This window comes from Pipistrellus hanaki (genome assembly GCF_964339955.1).
Source record: "Pipistrellus hanaki genome assembly, chromosome: 12".
Classification (NCBI taxonomy): domain Eukaryota; kingdom Metazoa; phylum Chordata; class Mammalia; order Chiroptera; family Vespertilionidae; genus Pipistrellus; species Pipistrellus hanaki.
Genome location: NC_140514.1, coordinates 15,065,718 through 15,089,027, shown reverse-complemented (window position 1 = coordinate 15,089,027; position 23,310 = coordinate 15,065,718). Strand labels below are relative to the sequence as shown.

Below are 23,310 nucleotides of genomic sequence, written 5' to 3'. Positions count from 1 at the left end.
GTGACCCAAGAAGAATAGTGCTGAGGTTCATAGATCCCTATCAAGAACTGGCCGGTGAGTCACATTTGGGGGTGCTCCCGGGAGAGTCACAGGCGCGACATGGGGTTGTCATGTTCTCTGTAGGTCTGTTTGCTCATCTTTAAACGCCGTCTCTGGGTAGACAGCAAAACAAAACGTTTGAGCAAAGTGACTTGTCAGAAACGCGTCCTACAAACTCATCTCCACCTTCAGAATCGATCTTTCCTTTGTCCACCAGAGGGCACCAGAGGACATGAGTCTGACAGCGTCGCCACAAACAAGAAGGGAGAAAGCCCCGCCTCCTTTCACTTCTTCAAGCGTCAATTGGCCTATCCGACCATCGGTCTTCCATGTCCCCGTTCCTCTCCCAATCGCCGCCGCCGTCAGCCTCCAGGCCTGTGCTCTCATTGGTCGCCCCGCGGTCGCTCTGCTCGGAGGCAGCCACTGGGAGCCGCCGGATTCGGTTTTAAAAAACGCCGGCAGAGCTCGGCGGTGCGAGCCATTGGAACCCCAGGCAGCGCGTTGCGCGTGGGTCCGGCCCCGCAGGCGCACGCGACCCGGGCGCTCCCAGACTTCCCAGGCGCCAGCCTCCGCCCGCGAGCCCAGGAGGCGGGGAAGGAGCCGCGCACCCAGACCCCCCGCGTCCGCCATGGGCCCGCGCCGCCGGGGACGCAAGGCCGGCACCCCCAGGAGGCGCGCCGCGAGCCCGGCCCCCGCCGCCCCGGCCCCCGCCACCCCTCGGCGGGGCGCCCCTTCAGGTAACCGAGCCGGACCCCTGCAGCCTGTCTGTAAGCTGGGCGCGGCCGGCCCCGCGTGCCCATTCCACAGACGGGAACGCCGAGGCCCGCCCGCTGAGCCCGGGCTCGAGCCCGACCTCCGCGCTCCCGGTCCGCCCGACCTCCGCGCTCCCGGTCCGCAGGCCTTCGGGCACCTGCTCCGAGCTAGTCCCCAGCTCCACGCCGCGCAAAGGGGCCGGGGAAGGTAGTTCCGAGGAGAAAGGCCTGGCCCAACTATCTCGTAAGGCGACCCTTTCTTGATCCCGCTAGCATTTATCGAGTGCGTACCCCCACTTGGGCATTGTGCTAACTGCGCGAATGATCTCTACCTTATGTTGTGACCATTGTACAGAGGAGAACTCTGAGCTGCCGGGAGGCCAGGTAACCTGACGGTCACACCGCTTGTTCTGGCGGACACAGGTTTTCCTTGGTCGATGTTTGTGCTTTCATATATATATAGATATATATATATATATAGATATATAGATATATAGATATAGATATAGATACACAATTGATTTTTACAGAGAGGGAGGGAGAGGGAGAGAAAGCCAGAAACATTGATGAGAAAGAATCATCAATCAGCTGCCTCCTGCACACCTTCTACTGGGGATGTGCCTGCAACCAAGGCACATGCCCCCCGACGGGAATCGAACCTGGGACCTTTCAGTCCGTAGGCAGATGCTCTATCCACTGAGCCAAACCGGTTTCGGCTGTTTGTGCTTTCCTAAGTTGCAAAATCGCCGGTTGCTTTTCTGTGACTATTTCGAACAATGATTCTATTAGAGGGTTCTCTGCTCTGTTTGTTTTGTTTTTCCTTCCTTGAGTGTCCGCGTTGGGCCCTAACCTGTGCCCTTAACGCAAGCAGAGCTCTCACCTTGTTCCCTCTGGGAGGTGTGAGCGCAGGAAGACCACCGGCCTGTGACCCTTGTATCTGCGCCTGGAGGAGAGGCCCCCTGTGCATTGCCATCACTGCTTCACTTGCCTTCTGCTGCATAGCTGCGTTGCGAGCAGGGTGGGGAAAAGTGTATTGTAGATTCTTTATAGATGTTGCCATTGTGAATGTGTTTTATTTTTCTTTCCTAATTATAGTAAATAACCTTTGCACCCAGCCAAGTCGCTGAATTTTCTTGTTAATCCTAATAGTCTTTTTTTGTCACTTGATTGAAATGGTTTAACTAGGCTGTTGTTTTGTCTGCAGAGAACAACTTATGAATCTTTTTTATTTGTATACATTTTACTTATTATTGTATTGTACTAGAAGCCCAGTGCACAAAATTTGTGCATGGGGGGGGGGGGGCGGGGCGGCCCTCAGCCCAGCCTGCACCCTCTCAAATCTAGGACCCCGCAGGGGATGTCCGACTGCTGGTTTAGGCCAATCCCACAGGACAGTCGGACATCCCTCTCACAATCCAGGACTGCTGGCTCCCAGCCACTCACCAGCCTGCCAAACAGATTACCCCCTAACCACTTCCCTGGCGAACTGATTGCCCCCAACTGCCGACCCAGTCACCCATAATTGCCCTCCCCTGCTGGCCTGATCATCCATAACTGCCCTCCCCAGCAGGCCTGGTTGCCCCCAACTGCCCTCCCCTGCAGGCCTAGTCACCCCCAACTGCCCTCTCGTCCCAGCCCGGTCAGCCTTAACTGTCCTGCCCTGCTGGCCATCTTGTGGCAGCCATATTTGACCACATGGGGGTGGCCATCTTGTGCGACTGTGTGGGGGTCGATGTGCATATTACCTCTTTATTATATAGGACTGTATTGGATTAGTGAGGCCCTGAGACTAGTATTGAAATAAGAACAGTTTTTTTCTCCATCTTTGTCTCGTTAAGAAAGATGTTTGCTGTTGCTTTCCTATATAGAAACATCTCTCTACTCCTGGTTAAATTAAATGATTATCACAGATGGACACCCCACATTTTCTGGGGGTCTGAAACATTAATGATGAGAACCATTGATCAGTCTTGCTTTTCCTTTACCCACTGACTGTTCCATACATTTTTCTTCCTCTGCGAATTGCTACAACTCCAGACCCCATCTCACTCAGCTGGTGAGGACCTTGCCTCATGCTTCGCTGAGGAAATGGAAGCCTCCAGACTGCATCCCCCTTATCCACTCACAACAGAACGAGGTGTCCCCCTTCCATCAAAAGCCACTCCTCCTCCGACAGGGCTCTCGGTCAAATCCTTCTCCTGAGTTCCCGGAGCTTTCTGTTAGCCGCTCCGCCTCACTTAGCATTACATTCAGACTCCTCGCATGGGCATTCTGCAATTTCTGACCTAAAGGCGAGGGGCAGCCCGGCAGGTGTGGCTCAGTGGTTGAGCATTGGCCCATGAACCAGGAGATTACAGTTGGATTCTGGGTAGAGGCACATGCCTGGGGCTTAATCCTTGGTGTGGGGTGTGCAAGGGGCAGCTGATCAATGATTCTCATCATCAATGTTTCTTTCTCCCTCTCCCTCTCCCTTCCTCTGGAAAAAAAAAAAAAAATTTTTTTTTTAAGGCCTCACCCTAGCCAGTTTGGCTCCATGGGTAGAACATTGGCCTGCGGACCAAAGGGTCCCAGGTTCGATTCAGGTCCAGGGCATGTACCTTGGTTGCAGACTCCTCCCCATCCCCCCAGCCCATTGCTCATGCAGGAGGCAACCCATGGATGTGTTTCTCTCCCATGGATATTTCTCTCTGTCTCTCCCCCTGCCTTCCACTCTCCCTAAAAATCAATGGAAAAATATCCTCGGGTGAGGATTAACAACAACAAAAGTCTCCATGTCTTCTGTCTACGAACTCAGCGCCCTCTAGTATTTGTTGAGTTTGGTTCACTCCTTTCATGGAGCTGGCCTCCTTAGATTGTGCGGTGACCTTTAGTGGCGTTCTGTGACGGCTGTGTCTGAGCCAGTGATTAGACTGTTGGCTGCTGGTAAGGAGGGAGGCAGATGCCAGCAGCTTGCCTCCTGGGTACGTGCCTCCCTCTTTCTCCCAAATGTCACCGATCCCCTGGACATTGCTCTGCTCTTTCGGCCCACACTGCCCCACCCAGGGATAGAGTCTCCCGGGCCCGCTATGTGGCATAAGGTGTCTCTCCGATTGCCTCGCCGACCCCATTTGCCCTGCAGCTTTTCTCGCCCTCGGCAGTGAGTGCACTGTGCTCCATCCCTGCTATTGAGTGACTTGTGTGGGTTCTCGTTTCTTGGCTGCGCCTTGAGTCACATTTGTGAAACTGAGTTTAGTCTTCAGAATGTTTTTGAGGGTTATTTTGTTTTTATTCTTCGTCCCACTTCTTAGAAGTTCATTTGTTTTTGTTGGCCCATGATTTAATTTGTGGAGCAGTAATACTGTTTTCTGTTTTTACTCTTTTTAATTTATCGTCTTGAATATTTCTTGGATTCCTCCTTCTGGCTTATTTTATTCTCTTCCTAACAACTGAGCACTTCCTAGCACTATTTAAAGATAGCATTTGGTCAGCTACCTTTACATGTTCTTATTTTCTATTATAGTAAATAGATCTTGAGGCTGTACATTTTCCTTGAGTGCTATTTGGCTCTATCTCATACGTTTTGATAGGTAGATTTTATTTTTATTCATTTCTAAATAACTCATTTCAACTAAGTTTCCTCTTCAACACAAGAGTTAGAAAAAATTAGTTTTTAATTTCTGATCAGAGAGTTTGACTTTTTTATTTCTACTTTAGGTTTTTGTTTTTGTTTTTTCCTTCTTTCTTATTTTTGCTGTTGGAACTAGGCTGTGAGCCACACACTCTTGACTCCGCAGCCCAGCAGCCTGACATTGGCACTGAGTTATGCCACTCTGAGGGCCCACTCTGGCCAGGTGTCTCCACCTCTCTGGGCCTAAGGATAACCGGATACAGATACTCTCTCAGAGTCCTTCCAGCTTCCCCCCAAAAGACCTAGAAACAAAATAATTGGGTTTCCAGTCGAGGTGGGGAAGTCAGAAGAGAGGTACAGAATATTGTGGGGCCCAGAGGAGGGAGGTGGAAGGGTTGGAAGTCAGAAAAGGGTGCCTGCGAGAACTGGCATCTATGTAATAAAAGGCTAATATGCAAATTATCCCCTTGACCATGAGTTTGACTAGGAGTTGGACCTGGGGAAGGGGGAAGGGGTCCGGCCGGCCAACCCAATGGTCCCCCACCCCAACTAGGGGTGGGCTGGTGCCTCTTCCACTGGCCCTAAAGGGCCAGCTGGACCCCACCTGTGCACAAGTCCATGCACCAGGCCTCTAGTTTAAGATAATACCCTGAAAGGGTCATTCATTCAGTTAACAGATATTTATTTAGCACTTCCCTGCTGCTTTCCAGTTACTGAAGATAGCTGCAGTAAATAAAATAGACAAAAATCCCTGCTTTTGTGGATTATATTATGACCTAGCAATTTTTAAAAAATATATATATATATCTTACGATTTTTTACGGAGAGGAAGGGAGAAGGATAGAGAGATAGAAACATCAATGAGAGAGAAACATTGATCAGCTGCCTCTTGCACAGTGCCTACTGGGTGTATGTGCCTGCAACCAAGTTATATGTCCTTGACCGGAATTGAACCTGAGACCTTTCAGTCCGCAGACCGACATTCTATCTACTGAGCCAAACCAGTTAGCATGGCCTAGCAATTTTTAAAATATATTTTTATTGATTTCAGAGAGGAAGAGAGACATCAGTGATGAGAGAGAATCATTGATCAGTTGCCTCCTGCTCACCCCTCACTGGAGATCGAGCCCACAACCCGGGCATGTGCCCTGACCAGGAATTAAACCACAACCTCCTTCATGGGTTGATGATCAGCCACTGAGCCACGCTTGCTGGACACAGTCTAGCAATCAGTTTGACAGCCAAACTTCAAGGCAGCCTCTGTTTTCTACTGCACCTCACCCGTGTTTAACTCAACTCTCTTTTTTTTTTTTTTCTTTTTTATTGATTTCACTGAAGGGGGGAAAGGGGACTTCTATTTGTTGTTTCACTTACTTTTGCATTCATTGGTTGATTCTTATATGTGATCTGACTGGGATCGAACTCACAACCTTGGTGACTCAGGACAAAGCTTTAGCCAGGGCTGACTCCACTCTTTTGCTTAGGCACCCCTTCCCGTCCACCTGCGCGCCCATCTCATCGCCCATCTGCCCGCCGGGGACATCTGATTTTGAAGGAGATCCGGAATCTTCAGAAGAGCACGCACCTGTTACTAAGGAAGATGCCCTTCTGCCGCCTGGTGAGCTCCGGGGGGCTCTCCCCCCCCCCCCATGCTGCCTCCTTTCTTTAACCGTCCCCTGTACCCAAATGGCCAATGGACCTCTTCTCTGACTTGGTTAGGGGTTTTCTAAAAACGTGAGCCTGCCACGGGTACCTTCCAATAAATTATGGAATTAATTTCCAACCCCCACCACCTTTGGGACCGTGTTCCTTGATTACATCCATAGAAGCCCTCTCATCCACCCTCTCCTCCCTGCCCTCTGCTGGGAAATCCCCTTCTCCTCTGCCCACCTCCTGGGAGCTGATACCTGCTGCTCGTGAGGCCCGAAGGTTAAGGACCAGGAAGGTGTAAAGGTCATGAAAATCGGCAGAGACTCACACAGAGAGGCTGATCTCCCCTTGAGTCTCTATTCCGTTACCCTCTGCTCCTCCCCACTCACCTTCTCCTTCGCCTCCCATCTCCACTCCTTCACAGGTCAGAGAAATATGTGTTAAATTCACTCGTGGCGTGGACTTCAACTGGCAGGCCCATGCCCTGCTGGCCCTACAGGAGGTAGGAAGAGGGCGTTGGTACCGGTGGGGGAGGGCTGAGGATGGGAGAAAGGGCTGGCGTTCCACAGGGCGGGCTATGGCGCCTCGCACTAACTCCGGGAAAAGAGCCACAAGAGCGCCGGGTTTGGGGCAGGATCTGGTCTGGCAGGAGCAGAGTTCCCAGGTCGCTCAGGCTCCTTCTGTGGACAGTCTTGCCTATAATCCTGTGAGCCCTCCCAGACTCAGCGTGGCAGACCCCAGGGGAGAAGCAGCCCGTGCCCCTCGCCAGGTCAGTCCGCTGTGTTTCCGTCCCCAGGCGGCAGAAGCGTTCCTCGTCCATCTCTTTGAGGACGCCTACCTCCTCTCCCTGCATGCCGGGCGCGTCACCCTCTTCCCGAAGGATGTGCAGCTGGCCAGGCGGATCCGCGGCATCCAGGAAGGGCTGGGCTGAGCGGCGCCCGTAAGCCTGTCCCGCCCGCCAGGGCCCTGGGGGCGGGAGGAGCGCCCGCTTCCCATCCGCGGGGAGGGGGGTGAGTTGCGCTGAAGGAATTTCTTTCCTCATCCTTAGGTCCTTGCCCTCTTGCCTTCCCTTGGTTCTTGAGAAAAAACTTGACCTAGTCTTATCTTGAGTATTTGGGACTCTGGGGCTCGTGCCCTTTATACAAAGTTAAATAAAGATGCTTTTCTATTAATGACCAGATGACCCAAGTTTCTGTCCGAATTAAGCCTCTTTGTCTTATAAGGACCAGACAGCCTCATTTTGATTTAAACGAAGATTTTCTTACTTTTGAAAATGCCTTGTTAGTAAATGCAATTTCTTAATTTCAGGGATGACACCAGGGACTCTGTCTGGAGCCGGGACCAGATCCGGGGAGTCCGGGATGCCTCCTGGACTTGCTACCTCTGAGCCGAGTGTGCATGTTGGTTTTGTAATGTTTTTTGTTGTTGTTGTTTTTAAGAACTTCGTGGCTCTCCTCTGCAACAAGGTCATGTATAAGAAAATTAACATGGTTCCAGAGGCCTGAGAAGTATTTTCAGAGAGACTCTGAGGTTGCCTTCCGTGTATACATTACTCACATCACTGCTTAGCGATTCTGAAGACATCAGATTTGTTAATTACCATTTACATCTCCCTCCTCCCTACATTTACATTTTTTACCGTTTGTATATTTACTTCTACTTAACGCACCAGGGAAAGAGAAGAGAAGAACACTTCCGTCCGCTGCATGGGGAGCCTGTACCTCTCTGTCCTTCAATTAACTTCATTGGCGGCGGCAAGAGCCGATGCAGAGCCACACGCTGTCCCCGTGGCCCAGTGGCCTGACGTTGGTACTGAGCCTTGTACCAGTGTCAGGCCACTGGGTTATGGAGTCGGTGTGTGGTGGCTGTCAAGTGTAGCTTCTCAAAAACTCAGTTGGGGTGGAAGCTGAATATCTTTTAAAGTTAAATGTTCCGACTCTTCTTAGTAAATGTCTGTCAAAATCATTCAGGAGCTCTATCGTATACAAATGTGTAAATCACAGAAGATGCAACATGTATTTAGAATTTTTCATCCCAGGATTTTAAAGTGACTTTTCAATGTATGGTCAGGTATTTTCATAACTTCTTTGCGGAGAGATTATAAAAAATAAAAATAATTATTTTATGAAACAAGCTTGAAGCAAAGTCACTGTTAACAGCATACTTATATATTTTGTATGTTAACTTCATTTGTACATCGCAAACCGCTGAAATGTAAACGAGAGAGCCAAAACCGGTTTGGCTCAGTGGTAGAGCGTCGGTCTGCGGACTGAAAGGTCCCAGGTTCGATTCCGGTCAAGGGCATGTACGTTGGTTGCGGGCACATCCCCAGTAGGGGGTGTGCAAGAGGCAGCTGGTTGATGTTTCTCTCTCATCGACGTTTCTAGCTCTCTATCTCTCTCCCTTCCTCTCTGTAAAAAATCAATAAAATATATTAATTAATAAATAAATAAACGAGAGAGCCCCGTAGAGTAGGGAGCAGATTAAAAAACCTTGCCCTTCATATATATATATATATATATATATATATATATATATATATATATATATATATATAATTTTTTATTATTTATTTATTTATTTTTGTGGGATCCCCTTTCACAACCAGCGTGGTTCAAGGTCCCTGTTCAGGGTTCGGGTTCTGGAGAAGGAGCACACACAAATGAAGAGACTAGAAGAAATTTAATTTTGCAATATGGGAGGGGCCAGGCAGTAGTCCAACTCTAGTGGGAGAGCTACCCGCTGCTCTGGCCCTGCTGTCCCTTTTATTGAGGCCATGGGGAGACACCCATAGCCCTCAGGCAGGAAATAACAGAAACTTACATGAGACACAGAGGTGGAGGCTGCTTCAGCTAACAATATCTCAACTAAAGGGTGAGTGGTTAGAGCAGTTAGTGTTGTTGTCAGCCTTCCTGGCTTCCTGTCCACATCTCTCTATTAGTGAAACAGTAGTTGGTTTCCGGCATTTTTTTACAGAGAGAAAGGGAGAGAGATAAGAGAGTTAGAAACATCGATGAGAGAGAGTCATCGACCAGCTGCCTCCTGCACACCCCCTACTGGGGATGTGCCCGCAACCAAGGTACATGCCCTTGACCAGAATGGAACCTGGGACCTTTTAGACCACAGGCTAACGCTCTATCCACTGAGCCAAACCAGTCAAGGCTGAAAGCACTTCAAGAGATTTCCAGACAAAAAGGAACTGCCACCTGAAGAGTTTTAGAAAAAAAATATGTCTAGAAAAAAAATGATTAGAGAGGGCACACTAGTCAACTGATTAGAGACAAACTAAAGAGAAGGGCCAGGTTCTATGGTTTAATACAGTGGTTGGCCAACTCATTGTCAACAGAGCCAAATATCAACAGTACAATGATTGAAATTTCTTTGGAGAGCCAAATTTAACTTAAACTATATAGGTCGGTACATTGTTATTAACTTAATTAGGGTACTCCTAAGCTGGCCTTTGCTAAAAACTCAAAGAGCCACAGTTTGCCGACCACTGGTTTAATACATTTTAACCTTGTTTGACCTCAAGTCATAGTTATGCAGGCATTCAAATAAAGCTTATATATCTGTTAATATATAAAGTTTTTGGCAAAGCGTTATTAATTAGAAGATGATCATCTTCCTCTGGTTTTCTCCAAATTGTACTAAGCAGGATACCATTACCACCAACACATGTCCACATGCCCCATGCCCTTGGTGTGCATTTCCTCGTGTGGTTATCACAGCAGGGTTAAAAGAAAGAATGTTTTATGATCCCCACATTCTGTGGAGGAGCTAAAGCTCAGATGGTTGAGCTAACTCTTCAGAGTCAAATATCCAGAAAGCACAAAAGATTCCAGCCTGTAGTCTATATTTTCCAGGAGAGAGAGCCTAGATTATAAATAAATGTAAAATTCACAACCCCAGATTCGGGTGCAATTTCCATCAATGTTCTGGGTGGACAGAGGACTTCCAGGCAGCTCTTTTCTGACCAAAGAAGGTGGGTACGAGAAAGCAGAGGCAAGAGTCCATAAGAGGTCCACTAAGTGTTGCAGAAAACGTTTACTGCCCACTAGAGGGCTCCCTCCCCTTGGGCAAGAAGCGAGCATGGCACTGGCAAGCTGCTGCGAGGCGCGGACCTGGGCTCCTTTGCCTCCCCTAGCTGCCTGGGGGCGTCCATAGGACAGTGCCCCACCCTGGAGCAGTGGGGGAAAGGACGAATCGTGATCCCCAAGTATTCACAGCCACATCCCAGGCTCCCCTTCAAGTTGGGTTGGGGTTTGCCAAGCCTGGACGGACCAGGGGTACTGTGGGGTGGGCCCCAGGCTCATTTGGGGGCTCCCTGCATAAGCTTGTGATTGGAGGAGGGCAGAGAAGTAAAACTTCCTCCCAGATGATGTGGAAACTCAATGGAGGTAATCCAGAGGTGCATCCCCCGAGTGCCAGCCTGGCCTGCCCAGGTCCTGAGCCCTTGCGGAAGGTGGCCCAGGGCACCTCACCCCAATGGGCTTTGCCGACGCTCGGGTGGATTTTTCTGAAAATGGAGGGAACACCTCCAGAGTAGTGAGACATGGTTGTGTTTGAAAATATCCCGCTGGGGAATCCTCTGGGGCCGTGCAGCTGCAGCCGGGAACTCCCTCACCTCCAATCCTCGGGGCTGCAGGGTAGGGGCTTCCGCAGCCGCACGTGAGAGCGGGAACGCGGGATGGGGCTGGAAGCAAGGAAGCAAGGACTCCGTGCTGCACTTTAGCACCGTACCAATGGGGTGGCATGAAGTCAAAAGAGGCAAATTACTAAACTGTCATTACAAATACATAAAGTAACACACGATATGTAAGCTGTCATTACAAATACATAAAATAACACGATAAAAAGGCTTGAGGGGATCAGGAGATGGTACGAAGGCATAGTGATTTTTTTTTTTTTTTTAGATTTGCTGTTTGCTAAATTACGTGCACATTTAAAGCGAGAAGACACAAGATGAAGCAAATGTAAAAGAGTTCTAAAACCTGTCCAGAGGCTTCGCCGTCCCCCAATGAAGGGGAATCAGAAATAGGACGGCGGCTGGACCTGGGAGCTCTGGATGGAGAAGCCCTAGCTAAGGCTTCTCTATCCAGAGTGAACTCGGGTTCGAGCCACAGCAGCGGGGAGATGCGAACGTAGGAGGCCCGGGGTGGCCGTCCACTTTGTACGTGAGGACATTTCCCCACGATGACAGCCCCTGCCCTCTCCATCCCGGGATCCCGCCGAGCGTCCACTCCGAAGGCGTCGGTCTGGGTCTGGGCAGGAGCCGGAGGCTACGGCCCGGCCAGCAGCGAAGGGCAGGGCCTGCGGCCGCGGGGCAGAGGCCACGGGCATTGTCTCAGCCCCTCGGGTGGGGTCCTGCAAGGGGCGGGGGCGGGAGGCGGTCCGCCCTCGGGGGCCGCCGCGTGGTCCTCCCCGGGGACCGGTGCATCAGTCTGAGAGCCTGCGCTTTGTGCACGGCCGGGAGTCGCCATGGAAACCCAAAGGCGCGCGGCGCAGGTCACCGGGGGCATGGGCGGCAGCGGATCCCGCGCCTCGCCCTCCGTCCCCTCGCGGACCCCCGCGCCCTGCCGCAGGGCCTGCCGGGAGTTGTAGTCCCGAGTCCCTGGCGGCCGCCGTGTGTGCGCGTCGCCGAAGATGCCGGGCACCGCCTGTCCCCGCCTGTCCCCGCCTCCCCCCACAACCTGCTAGACTAAAGCGAGGCGGGGGGCACCGGGGCGGAGCCGGGGGAGCCGTGATTGGCCGAGGCCGCCTCCAGCCCCTGCCTCCCTCCCCTCCCCCCGCTCCAGGCTCGGGGATCCAGCGCCCGGCGCGCCCCGGCTGCTCTCCAGCGAGCGAGCGAGCGCGCGTGCAGCCGCCGCCGCCCCGGCACCCGCAGCTCCGGCGCCGCCGCGGCGACACCCGCGAGGAGAGACGGGCGATCCCACGGCCCCCTGCAGCCGCGGCATCCTGGACGAGTGGGTGATGGCGGGGTGATGGCTGATGGCGGGCGGGGGGCTCCTTCTCCGCGGCCTGGGGCGTCCATCTCCCGACCTCTGTGTCCCGGAGAGGCTCACAAAAGGGCGGGGATGGGTGTGCGCCGAGGGGCCCCGGCTGCAGGGACCGCGGGGAGAGGATGCGTCGGGGCGGTGGGCGGCTGTCGAGGCTACCCTGGGGCTCGAATCCGGTCCTTGTTCACAGTAGGCGTCTACTGTGTGCTCGCTCGTGGGATTGCAGAGGATGGGAGCGAAGAGGCGGCGTGGGTGAGAGGGTTTCCCTCCTAGGACACAGCAGGCACCCAGCCTCGTGGGTCCAGGCGCCGCCGGGAAAGGCTGGGAGGCTGGGCGGGGGCTTCTCGGGCGGCGGCGGGCTGGTCCTGCCCGGGTCCTGCCCCAGCCCCCCCCCCCCCCCCCCCCACACACACCCTATGTCCCTCTTTCCTGGGAGATGGGGTGTGCCGAGTCTGGGCTGGACCCGGCCGCCTTTGGCAACGTCTGGCTCCCAGAGCGGATGCCCGAGGACTGCTCGCCCGCCTCCTCCGAGGCACCTGCCTGCACCACAAAGGCCACCTGCCCCTGCCCCTGCCTCTGCCTCTGCCTCTGCCCCTGCCCCTGCCTCTGCCTCTGCCCCTGCCCCTGCCTCTGCCTCTGCGGGGCCCGGGAGGGCGCTGAGCCCTGGGCGGGAGCCCTGCTCGCAGCCCAGAGCTCGGCGGGCGCGGAACCGGGATGAGGCCGAGCTGGAGAGGAGCTGCGATGAGGCGGAGGGGCGGCGGCGAGGCCCCTGTTAGAGCAAAGATGGGGAGCTGGAAAGACTGGGTGGGGACAGGTGCCCGGCCTGGGAGGAGGGAGGCGTGGAGACCGGGATTTGAGGTGGAAAGACCAGGGGGCGGAGGGCGGGCTGGGGGAGGGAGGGAGCTGGATGCGGGGGGCGCCGGGCGCGGCGGGGCCGGGGCTGATGGAGGAGGAGGCCGCGAGGGGCGATGCTGGAGGGCGGGGCCGTCTGGGTTTGGGGGCTGGCGCGGTGGAGGAGGAGGAGGCTGGTCTCCGGGGAAGGGCGGGCCGGCAGTAGGAGGCGGTGCTGGGGCTGAGGACCCTCCCTGCGGGCGCGGCCCCGGGGGTCCAGGTGGCCGGCGGGGCGTGGCTCTAGGACGCGGGTCTGGAGCCAGACGGGTCCGACCCTGCCTGGAGCTTTGTCTCCGGGGAAGCCCTGCCCGCGAGGGCTCCGGCCGGGGGCTGTGGTCGCCCGCAGCGCCGCGGGCACACCCTTTCCTTCGGGAGCCGCACGGCTGGGTCTGGCGGCAGATGCTGCCGGGGAGGCGGCGTGGGAGCGTCTGCCGCCGGGGGGACCCAGAGAACAATAGCCGGCCTGGTCCCCGCCCGACGACGCCTCAGCCCCCCCAGAACCCGAATCAGCCCCCCCCCCCCCCCCCCCCGCCAGAACCCGTGTGCAGTTTTCTGGTGCAGGAAATGCTCCCGCACCCACCTCGGGGCACGAGTTGGGGCGCCCAGCCCCGCCGCTGGCCGGGGAGGGAGGGGCGCGTGGCCGGGCAGCCGGACGGCCCCGCTCCCGGCTCCATCGCCTGCCCCGCGCTGCTGGCCGACAGCGGGGACGTGGCCTAGCGACCCGGATGGAGGTCGCCCACCCCCGAGCCTCTGGCTTTGTTTTCTTCGGAGGCTGCTGTGTGTTCAGAGCGGGGGCACCCGGGCAGGTGTGGGGTGGGGTGACCCAGGGAGACGCGGCCGTGGAGGTTGAGCGCCAAGGGCGGGGCTCCTGTTCTGGGAGCCCTCCGCCAGGGACCACGCCCAAGCCAGTATCTCTCCATCCTCTGCAGATTCCGCCCGTATTGTCCGCTGGCCTAAGACAGGGACGGCTCTGTAGTAGGAGGTGGCTGCTTGCCCGTGGGAAAGCAGAGGAACAGCTTTGGAAACACAAAAAAACAAGGGATCCACACAGCTTTCCATGCACGCAGCCTCGCGCCCCGTCTAAGCGCCCTTTATGTCGGGCTGCAGCGTCTTGAGGGGTGAAATGTGACAGCCAAACACCAGAATTTTTTGTCTTACAGGATTTCTGGGGTCATTGTTTAGCTGATATTAAAGGTGATTCTTAGCGTAAGGCTTATCATTTAGGCATTCATTAAAATAACGAGCAAGGCAAAAGCATTTTTATTGGCTAAAAGGCAGCACGGAAGGACTAATCGGTGTGGCTGGTATTTGCCATTAAGCTATCTGATGCATCTTTTGGCCTCTTAACCTAGTCCTGAAACCTCAAGATCTTCTCTCTTAACCAGTGGATGCTGATGGTGAGGGGCTGTGATAATGACTGATGGTTCTTGCCCACAATGTGTGGTAAGTTGGCAACATGAAGGTCTCTGGCCTGGCTTGTACCAAGTGGCTACAGGACAGCAGCAGTGGGCTACATCTTGCAGGTTTAAAAGGATGGTGCTTTGCCCTGGCCTGTGTGGCTCAGCTGGTTCAGCATTGTCCCATGCAGGAGAGGTCGCCAGTTCGATTCCTGATCAGGGCATGTGCCCAAGTTGCAGGCTCAATACCTGGTGGAGGGTTTGCAGGAGGCAGTCAATGGATGTTTCTCCCTCTCATCAATACCGTGTTTCCCCGAAAATAAGACATCCTCGAAAATAAGACCTAGCACATGGAAAGATAGACATCCCCTGAAAATAAGATCTAGCGCAACTTTGGGAGAAAAAGTTAATATAAGACACTGTCTTATTTTCGGGGAAACGGTATTTCTTTCCCTCTCCTTTCCTCTCTAAAATGAATGGAAACTTATTATTATTTTTTTTTTAAATAAAAGGATGGTGCTTTGAAAAAATGGTTGTCAGAATTTGCAAAATTACTGAAAGGACTAGCTGGAATATTGCTCATTGTATGTTTTTAACTAAATGAACAGGTCTGCCTATAGCCAGGATTCATGGAAACCAGGTATCGTAATATAAGAAAACTAGAAATCTGACAGTGACGGTTTTTCTTGTGGAAAAATGCCAATGGGAAATGTGTTTTCATGTCATTACCCAAGAGCAAAAGTTTTAGGAGGGGATGTTTCCTTGTTTTATTTTTATTTTTGATAGAGTTTTATGGATTTGTTTAAGAGTATGATCCTGCCCCGGCTGGGCAGCTCAGTTAGTTAGGGCATCTTACCAATATGCCAAGGTTTTGGGTTCCATCCCAGGTCAGGGCGCAAACAAGAATCAGCCAATGAACGCACAAATAAGTGGAACAATAAATTGATATTTCTCTCTCCTCCCCGCTTCCTCTCCTCTCTGTCTCTCAAAAAAAAAAAAAAAGTTTTTATTTTTATTATTGATTTCAGAGAGGAAGGGAGGAGAGAAAGAGATAGAAACATCAATGATGAGAGAGAATCATTGGTCAACTGCCTCCTGCATGCTCCCTACTGAGGATTGAGCCCACAACCCGGGCATGTGCCCTTGACCGGAATTGAACTTGGGACCTTCAGTCCATAGGCCAATGGTCTATATACTGAGCAAAACCGACTAGGGCAAGAATATACCATATATATATATGTGTGTGTGTGTGTGTGTGTGTGTGTGTGTGTGTGTGTGTTTAAGTGTAATCCTAGTAAAGCACTATGTGACCATCTAACCCAACCCTTTCCTCATGGTGGGGCGTTCATAGATGAGGAACGCCAGTATAACCAGTCCATTTCTACAGGGAAGGTGGAGAGAAAAACAGCAGCCTCCTCCCATCTCTTGTGACAATGCTGGGAGACAGAGCCCAGCGGGGAGAGGCAGGTGGCCCTAGAACGGACTTTATGTCTCCAGAATTCTGGGGTGCCATTCCTAATTCCCATCTCCAGGAGCCTGGAGACCTTGGCGAGGTGTTGATGGGTCATGACCTGGCCATTTTCAGCATAACCTCTGGGTCATGGGTCATGACCTGGCCATTTTCAGCATAACCTCTCGCGGAAGCAGATGTAGCCAGAATAGTTTCCATAGTCTCCTGATCCTGCGTGTTATCACCCTTAGAAGCAGTTCCACAGCAAGGCAAGTTGACACAACTGGCCGCAATCGGGTTAGGGGCTTGGTGTAAGCTGCATCTGTGGTACCCCTTCTCTCTGGCCTCTCTCTGCCATGGACATCTGAGAGTTTCCCCCCAAGAGCTGCTACGACCCAGGATTCAGCCTGATCCTGCATTTGCTCCAGGAACTGTAGGCCAGTGGCCATCACAACTGTGGACAAATCTCGGGGAAATTAGGATTTAGATACATATTGAGAGCCCGGGAAGTCTGTGTGATTAGAAAAAGAGTGTCCAAGCCGAAACCGGTTTGGCTCAGTGGATAGAGTGTCGGCCTGCGGACTGAAAAGTCCCAGATTCGATTCCGGTCAAGGGCATGTACATTGGTTGGGGGCACATCCCCAATGGGGGATGTGCAGGAGGCAGCTGGTCGGTGATTCTCTCTCATCGATGTTTCTGGCTCTCTATCCCTCTCCCTTTCTCTCTGTAAAAAATCAATAAAATACATTTAAAAAGAAGGGAAAAAAAGAAAAGAGTGTCCAAGACCCAATCTATCTTTCTCGTGTAAAAAATTAACCAGTTTCAGATAGATTCTCATCCTATGCATACGTTTTTGTTTTCTGAACTTTAAACAGATATTTCAGGATAGTCCTCTAAGGCTCGGTCACTAGGCCCTGTAGGAGAACAATTTTACAGAAAACCGTTGCCCTGTGAAAACCTGTGGGAAGAAGGTGGCTGCATGAGAATATCAGTAGGGAGGTGTTTGGTCTTATTGTGCGGCTAGTAAATAAATGAGAAATCGTCTCAAGATTGCTTTGTCTTAACATTTTTATGTGAAGATCAAAGGTTCAAATATGATAGTATGAATCTTTAATGAATTTTCATGTTTACCTATAAAAGCAGACAGCGTATACTTCACCAAAAGAAATTTCATGGTGGGATATTATTTCCATTTTTAAAACTTGTTAATTTAAAATAAGTTGACTTAACCGTCGCATTCCCTGAGCCCCTCACGCCCTTCCACCAATCACAGCTCAGTTTGGTGCTTGTGCCTGCACCTGTGCCCGCTCCCGCCTGGAGCCCCTCCCACACTCCAGGCTCAGAAGCACTGTGCGCGGGAGGGAGGGAGGGAGGGTCTGAGCCAGAAAGCCTGGGTCAAATGCCAGTTCTGCCACGCTCTGTGTGTCTGTCCTTAGGTTAGGGTCCTTTCTCTCGGGGACTGTTTCTTGGTCCGTACCATAGGGGTTGTATGTTAGCATATGTAGAGCCCCAAGGGCAGTGTCTGGCACTTGGTACGTGCTCAATGCATGTGAGTTACCACCATCGGCATCGTCTTCATACTCTTCCCTCAGAATGTGTGTTCACAAACACAACGTTTGGATTTCCCAGTCTCCCACGCCAAGGGGCCTGGCAGGCTGCTGTGGGTATCAACAGAGAGAAGGACCCCTTTCTGCAGCTCCCACTTTCGCAAATAGCAGGAATAGCTCTGTGCTGAGCCCGAGCCTCTTTACGCACAGCTGTTTACAGCAGCTGAGAGCTGGCAGAGGTAAGAATGTTCCCGAAGTGCAATGGCCCCAGCTTTGTAGGGTTGGCCTGGTGTCCCACCCTGCTCCTGCCCTGTGGCTGGTGAGGCGCTGTCCGTCCCAGGCTGTTCTGTTTTCGGTGTGGGAAAAAGCGATCACGTTTGGTTGATGGCAAATATTTGATCTCAAGCTTTCCAGCTGAGAAGTACACTTGGCTCCACCGGATTACTTATTTAACGAACACTTTTAAAGTCCTTACTCTGTGCTAGGGGTTGTTCTGGTTCCCTTGAGTTGGGTACTAGTATTCTCCCCGTTTTATAGATGAAGTAACAGAAATCACACCCAGCTGGAGACGTGGCAGAGCCAAGCTTCAAACCCAGGAGTCGCCGAAACCGGTTTGGCTCAGTGGATAGAGTGTCGGCTTGGGGACTGAAAGGTCCCAGGTTCGATTCCGGTCAAGGGCATGTACCTTGGTTGCAGGCATATCCCCAGTAGGGGGTGTGCAAGAGGCAGCTGATCGATGACTCTCTCATCGATGTTTCTAGCTCTCTATCTCTCTCCCTTCCTCTCTGTACAAAATCAATAAAATATATTTTAAAAAAACAAGCAAACCCAGGAGTCTGCTTAGAGTTTGTATAAGTTGGATTTCCCCCACAGGAACCCAGCCAATCAGGATTGGCTTATGTGAGGATGGCAAGTCTGACGTGCATCGGGCAGGCGCAGGTGATACTGGGGTCTTAAGACAGAATTTCTTCTTCCCCATGGAAACCTCACTTTTTCTCTTAAGGCCTTTCCACCGGTTGGATGAGGCCCAACCACATCATCAAGGAAGTCAACTGATTGTAGATGCTAACCACATCTACAAAATGCATTCCCAGCAACACTTACAGATGACAACTGGGTGCTATAGCTTAGCCGAGTGGATGCACAAAAACTAACCATCACAGGACCCACACTTGTAAACACTACCCCAAGCTAAGAACCTTACATGTTGGGTCTAAGTTACAACAAACTAAGATAATTTAGTTATCTCATTACAAAATGGTCCCCCTCACCTAGTTTCAAGTAGAATTTGAACCTCTCTTTTCATCCATGTAGCTTCCAGCACAAATATTGCTCCAAGTAAGTGTTCAATGGGTAATATTGAAAGAATGAGCAACTGAATGATTTAGGTGATATTTTATAAGACTTTCCAGGCATGGAGACCTCTGCCTCCCCACTTAAATTTAAAATCATTTTGCCCTGGTGATGTACAGGTTTGATGAACGACTAGATTTCCTTGAGGAAAAAAAAAAGGAGATTGTCTGATTTTGAATTGAGCAAGCACTGTGTCACTCCCCACGCCCCAACATCTGTCCGTCTTCATTGGCTCATGGAAGGTGTTTGGGTCTATCACCACCCGACTCCTTGCGAATGTGTCTCCCACACTTGAGCGGTGCCCAGCCCTCGGTCACGCCATCGCGGTGTCTTTTCGGCGTCCGCGTACAGACAGCTCCTTTGTTGATTTCAAGCCCGCCCTGGGTTCGCTCTGATTCCTCAGGCCCTGGGTCTTTATTCTGCCTGCTTTTGTCTGGCCCTGCCCTGCCCTTTGTCCCTCTGCGGAGCGGGATGCACCATTCACGGAGGAGCCGCCTCCTTTTCTTCCTTTTACCACTCCGTCCAGCTCTGTGGTGGATCAGTGTGTCCATTCTCTTACAAAGGTCCGAGCATGGCCCCCGTGTTGTCATTCACTGTCCTTTGGCTCCCGTTTCCAGCAACATGTGAAACTCGACTTGAATGCAGTTGCTCGGATTGCTTGTTTTAAATTTGCCATGCTACCAATATGTGGGCAACAGATACATAAAATGGTGAGTTTGTGAGGGGATACGGTGTATTTTTAAAATAAATTTTAAAAAAGCTTTTAGTGAAGTATAACATACAGAAAAGTATACAAAAATCACAAATGTGTAGCTTAATACATTTTCAAAAACTAAGCTATCTGTGTGATCAGGACCAGACTGAGAAACAGATTACCAACATCCAAAAGCTGGTAAACCTCCTTCCTCCAAGGTCACTAACCACTACCCTGACTTCATACAGTATAGATCAGCTTTGCCTGTTTTTGAACTTTTTACAAATGGAATTATAGAGCGGAGTACTCTTGCATATGTAGCTTTTTTTTTTCTTCTCATTTGTTGCACTTAATTCGATCACTTTCATTGCTGTATAGCATTTCATTGTGTAAATGTACCATGATTTACTTATCCATTATGTTGATAATGGGTATTTGAGGAGTTTCCAGTTTGGAGTGTTATCATGAATAGTGCTATTGTGAACATTCTAATACATGTCTTTTGGCGAACATATGTGTGTTTCTGTTGGGGATGTACTTAGAAATGGAATTGCTGGGTCAAGGGTATTCATATGTTGTGGTTTAATAGAACATGCTAAATAGTAAGATTAATGGTGAACTTAGAAAAAAAGATATTCTGAGTATGCCAGCTGTGATTAAACTATTTTGAGAAACCCTAGCCCTAATCAGTTTGGTTCAGTGGATAGAGCATCAGCCTTTGGACTGAAAGGTCCCTGGTTCGATTCCGGCCAAGGGCATGTACCTTGGTTGCGAGCACATCCCCAGTAGGATAGCAAATTTGAATTGTGTAAGTCAGATAGCAAATTTGGATTGTGTAAGTTCTGTGCCCTAAAAGAAGTCCTGAAAAGTATCAGGTTGGAATCACAAAGTTCATATTTCTTTATTGGTAATTCAAATTATAGCATATATTCCACTTTTTTTGTGTGGCTTTCTAAAAAGAGGTAAAATGCACATGACTTTTACAACTGGGTTATAATGGGGAAAAAGCTCTGTAGTGCCGAAACCAGTTTGGCTCAGTGGATAGAGCGTCGGCCTGTGGATTGAAGGGTCCCAGGTTCGATTCCGGTCAAGGGCATGTACCTTGGTTGCGGGCACATCCCCAATAGGGGGTGGGCAGGAGGCAGCTGATTGATGTTTCTCTCTCATCGATGTTTCTAACTCTCTATCTCTCTTCCTTCCTCTCTAAAAAATCAATAAAATATACTTTTAAAAAAAAAAGAAAAAGCTTTGTAGCTACTGACAAACAATACAGTGAGTGCACAATCAATGTCAGAGGGTGGATATAAGGCAGATCCATCCCATCTCCATGGCTTCATTGTTGGCCCAGGAAAGGTGGCGGTAATAAGACGGCTAGGGCGAACCAAGGACAGGAATTAGGCATAATTATAGGGTGCGGGGAGTGAGACCTGTGCCACCAGAGGACCATGACAAGGCAGCCATGATTCCTCACGGGGCTGAGCTGTCCTGATGAGCCCGTGTGCAGCCCAAATTGCTCCTGAGAAAGCGTTTTCTCCTGTCACCTGTCCTGCCATGTTTGGGCTTGGTCCTCAAGCAAGCAGGTGAGTGACATCAGATGTCTAGCTTTGAAACCTAGATTTACTGCTGCAATTGTGAGTCCCCTACGCACTTTTATTATCTAGGACTTAATTTCACATTTTAAAATGCATAAATATTATCTGATATGCAATCAATTATGAAACCACCTATAGACCATTTCCCAATACAGCTAACGTGATTTTTGCTTTTTTTCATCAAACCCTTGTCCATATGCTCACACAATTTTTATAGATCCACTTCCAGAAAGAGCTCCAGGCTTCTGGCACCCCTCCTAAAATGCTTGTAATTTCCTGAGTGATTTGGAGTGTCTTTTCTTATTCATAATAAGCCCCTTTCAACCATACCTGAGTTTATGCTAATAAGGTGTCTCTTCAAGGATGGGAGCTGGTTGCCACGGGAACCAACTTGGTGATTAGTTGCAACTTTCAGCCCCACTCCCTACCACCGACCCCGCCTCTGGGGAGAGGAAAGGCGCTGGGGATTGAATTAATCACTCCTGGCCAATGATTTCGTTATGCCGGTGTAATGGAACCAACATAAAAACCCGAGGGAGTTCGGGGGGCTTCTCGGTTGGTGAACACGTCCAGGTGCTGGGAGGGTTGTGCACCCGGAGAGGGTGTCATTCCAGACCGTGCCCTGAGCATCCCTTCCATTTGCCTGCCCCTGAATTGTACCCGGTAATAGTAAGTGAAGTGTTTCTCCGAGCTTTGTGGGTGGGCTGTTCTAGCGAATTATCAAATTCAAAGAAGGATTGTGGGAGCCTCCGATCTGTAGTTGGCTGGTAGGAAGTAGACTTGACCACCTCGGCACCCGCAGTGAGAGCAGTGCTGTGGGACAGAGCCTTTGGCCTGGGAGGGTCTGCGCCGACTCCAGCTTTAGTGTCAGGCGTGTTGTGAGGAGATAAACAGTTTTCCTCTGGATGGGACCACAGGATGTCCAACCACTCCCCTTTGGTGGGTATTCGCTTGTTTCAGTGTTTGCTTGTTTGTCGTACCAGCAGTGCTACAGAGGCCCTCTGTGCATGCTTCTCACGTTCTTGTGCTTTTATGTCTACGGATGGCATTTCATCCTAGGAGTGGAGTTGCTGAGTCAGCGATCTTTTTTTTTTTTTTTTTTTTTTTTTTTAACTTGCATAGACATCTTTTCGGGCTGTTTTCCAAAACCATGCAATGCATGTTTCCATCAGCATCGCCCACCGGTTGCTCCCAGCCTGCCAGTGTGAGGTACCACCCGGGGGTTGCTGCCACTCTGATGGACGTGAAGTGCTCCTTCCTGTGACTTCCATCTGCATTTCCTTGATTGCCTGAGGGGTCGAACATCATCTATTCATGTGTTGTTAGTCATTAGATTGGCCCTTCAGGGTATCACGTGTGCTATTATGAGATAAATGTGTGTTCAGATGATAAGCTGCCTCATTCTGCCAATCCTCAGAAAAGCAATGGGCCACAAAACGCCGAAACCGGTTTGGCTCAATGGATAGAGCGTCGGCCTGCGGACTGAAAGGTCCCGGGTTCGATTCCGGTCAAGGGCATGTGCCTTGGTTGCGGGCACATCCCCAGTAGGGGTTGTGCAAGAGGCAACTGATCGATGATTCTATTCTCTCTCATCGATGTTTCTAACTCTCTGTCTCTCTCTCTTCCTCTCTGTAAAAAAAAAAAAAAAAAAAAAAATCAATAAAATATATTAAAAAGAAAAAAAAGAAAAAAGAAAAGCAATGGGCCACAATGAACTGCAACAGAACCCTGAAGATTGGGAAGGGCTGGGACTCGAACCGGTGAGGTGTAGTCACCGACACTGGAGGAATTCATTCCACAGAGCAAAGGGACCCATGACAGCAGAGACCACCGCTGCCAGGGGACCCAGGCAGGCATTTGGCAGACAACGGGCAGGTAGAGCACAGGGGCAGGAGTGTGGGCACGGGGTGAGAGGAGGCAGTTGATGTCAGGGGAGTGTGCCAGCAGGGGGAGCGGCCTCAGACCCCGATGGACAGGCATCGACTCCCTGGAGGTGACGGGCAACAACGAGGAAGGGTGTGCCAACCTCCTGGAAACGAGGCAGAGAGCAGGCCCTTCACCTCCTGGGCGTGGGCGCAGGGGATCGGGTACCAATGTGGAATCCGGGCTCTGACCCTCCGGAGCAGAAGAGCTGGAGCACATGAGGGCTTGTCCAGCACCCGGTGTTCTGACCCGGAATCTCCGTGTGTTGGCATCTAGTCTTCAGACTTGCCTTCAGGGATGGATCTTCGGCCTGGGCTGGAGGTGGGGAGGAGGCTGCCAGGGGCTGGGAAGGAAGGGACTGTGGCCAGCCCTTCTGGGAAGGGGAGGGGAATTCATTGCATTTATTAACATAATTAGGT

The 23,310-nt window shown here is 51.2% G+C and overlaps 2 protein-coding genes across 4 annotated transcripts in view; both read left to right on the top strand.

Annotated features, from left to right (window-relative positions):
• Positions 1-462: 462 nt before the first annotated feature.
• On the top strand, positions 463-7,864 carry CENPA (centromere protein A). Of its 3 annotated transcripts, none has more exons than XR_014796562.1 (5): positions 464-776; positions 5,883-6,016; positions 6,473-6,550; positions 6,845-7,058; positions 7,357-7,864. XR_014796562.1 is itself a non-coding variant. In XM_084901399.1 (5 exons), the coding sequence occupies exons 1-4, from the start codon at positions 668-670 to the stop codon at positions 6,977-6,979; spliced, it is 456 nt and encodes a 151-aa protein (XP_084757525.1). In that variant the 5' UTR covers positions 464-667; the 3' UTR covers positions 6,980-6,988; positions 7,357-7,864. The 3 variants fall into 3 exon arrangements, 2 of the variants coding, with proteins under 2 accessions (XP_084757524.1, XP_084757525.1); XM_084901399.1 differs by having other exon boundaries at positions 6,845-6,988; XM_084901398.1 differs by lacking the exon at positions 7,357-7,864 and having other exon boundaries at positions 463-776; positions 6,845-7,332.
• Positions 7,865-11,875: 4,011 nt separating this feature from the next.
• The window catches only part of DPYSL5 (dihydropyrimidinase like 5), a 56,149-nt gene continuing 44,714 nt past the window's right edge, over positions 11,876-23,310 (top strand). Inside the window, exon 1 of the mRNA XM_084900843.1 lies at positions 11,876-12,011. The gene's annotated coding sequence lies outside the window, so the exon portion shown is untranslated. The remainder of the gene's footprint in view (positions 12,012-23,310) is intronic.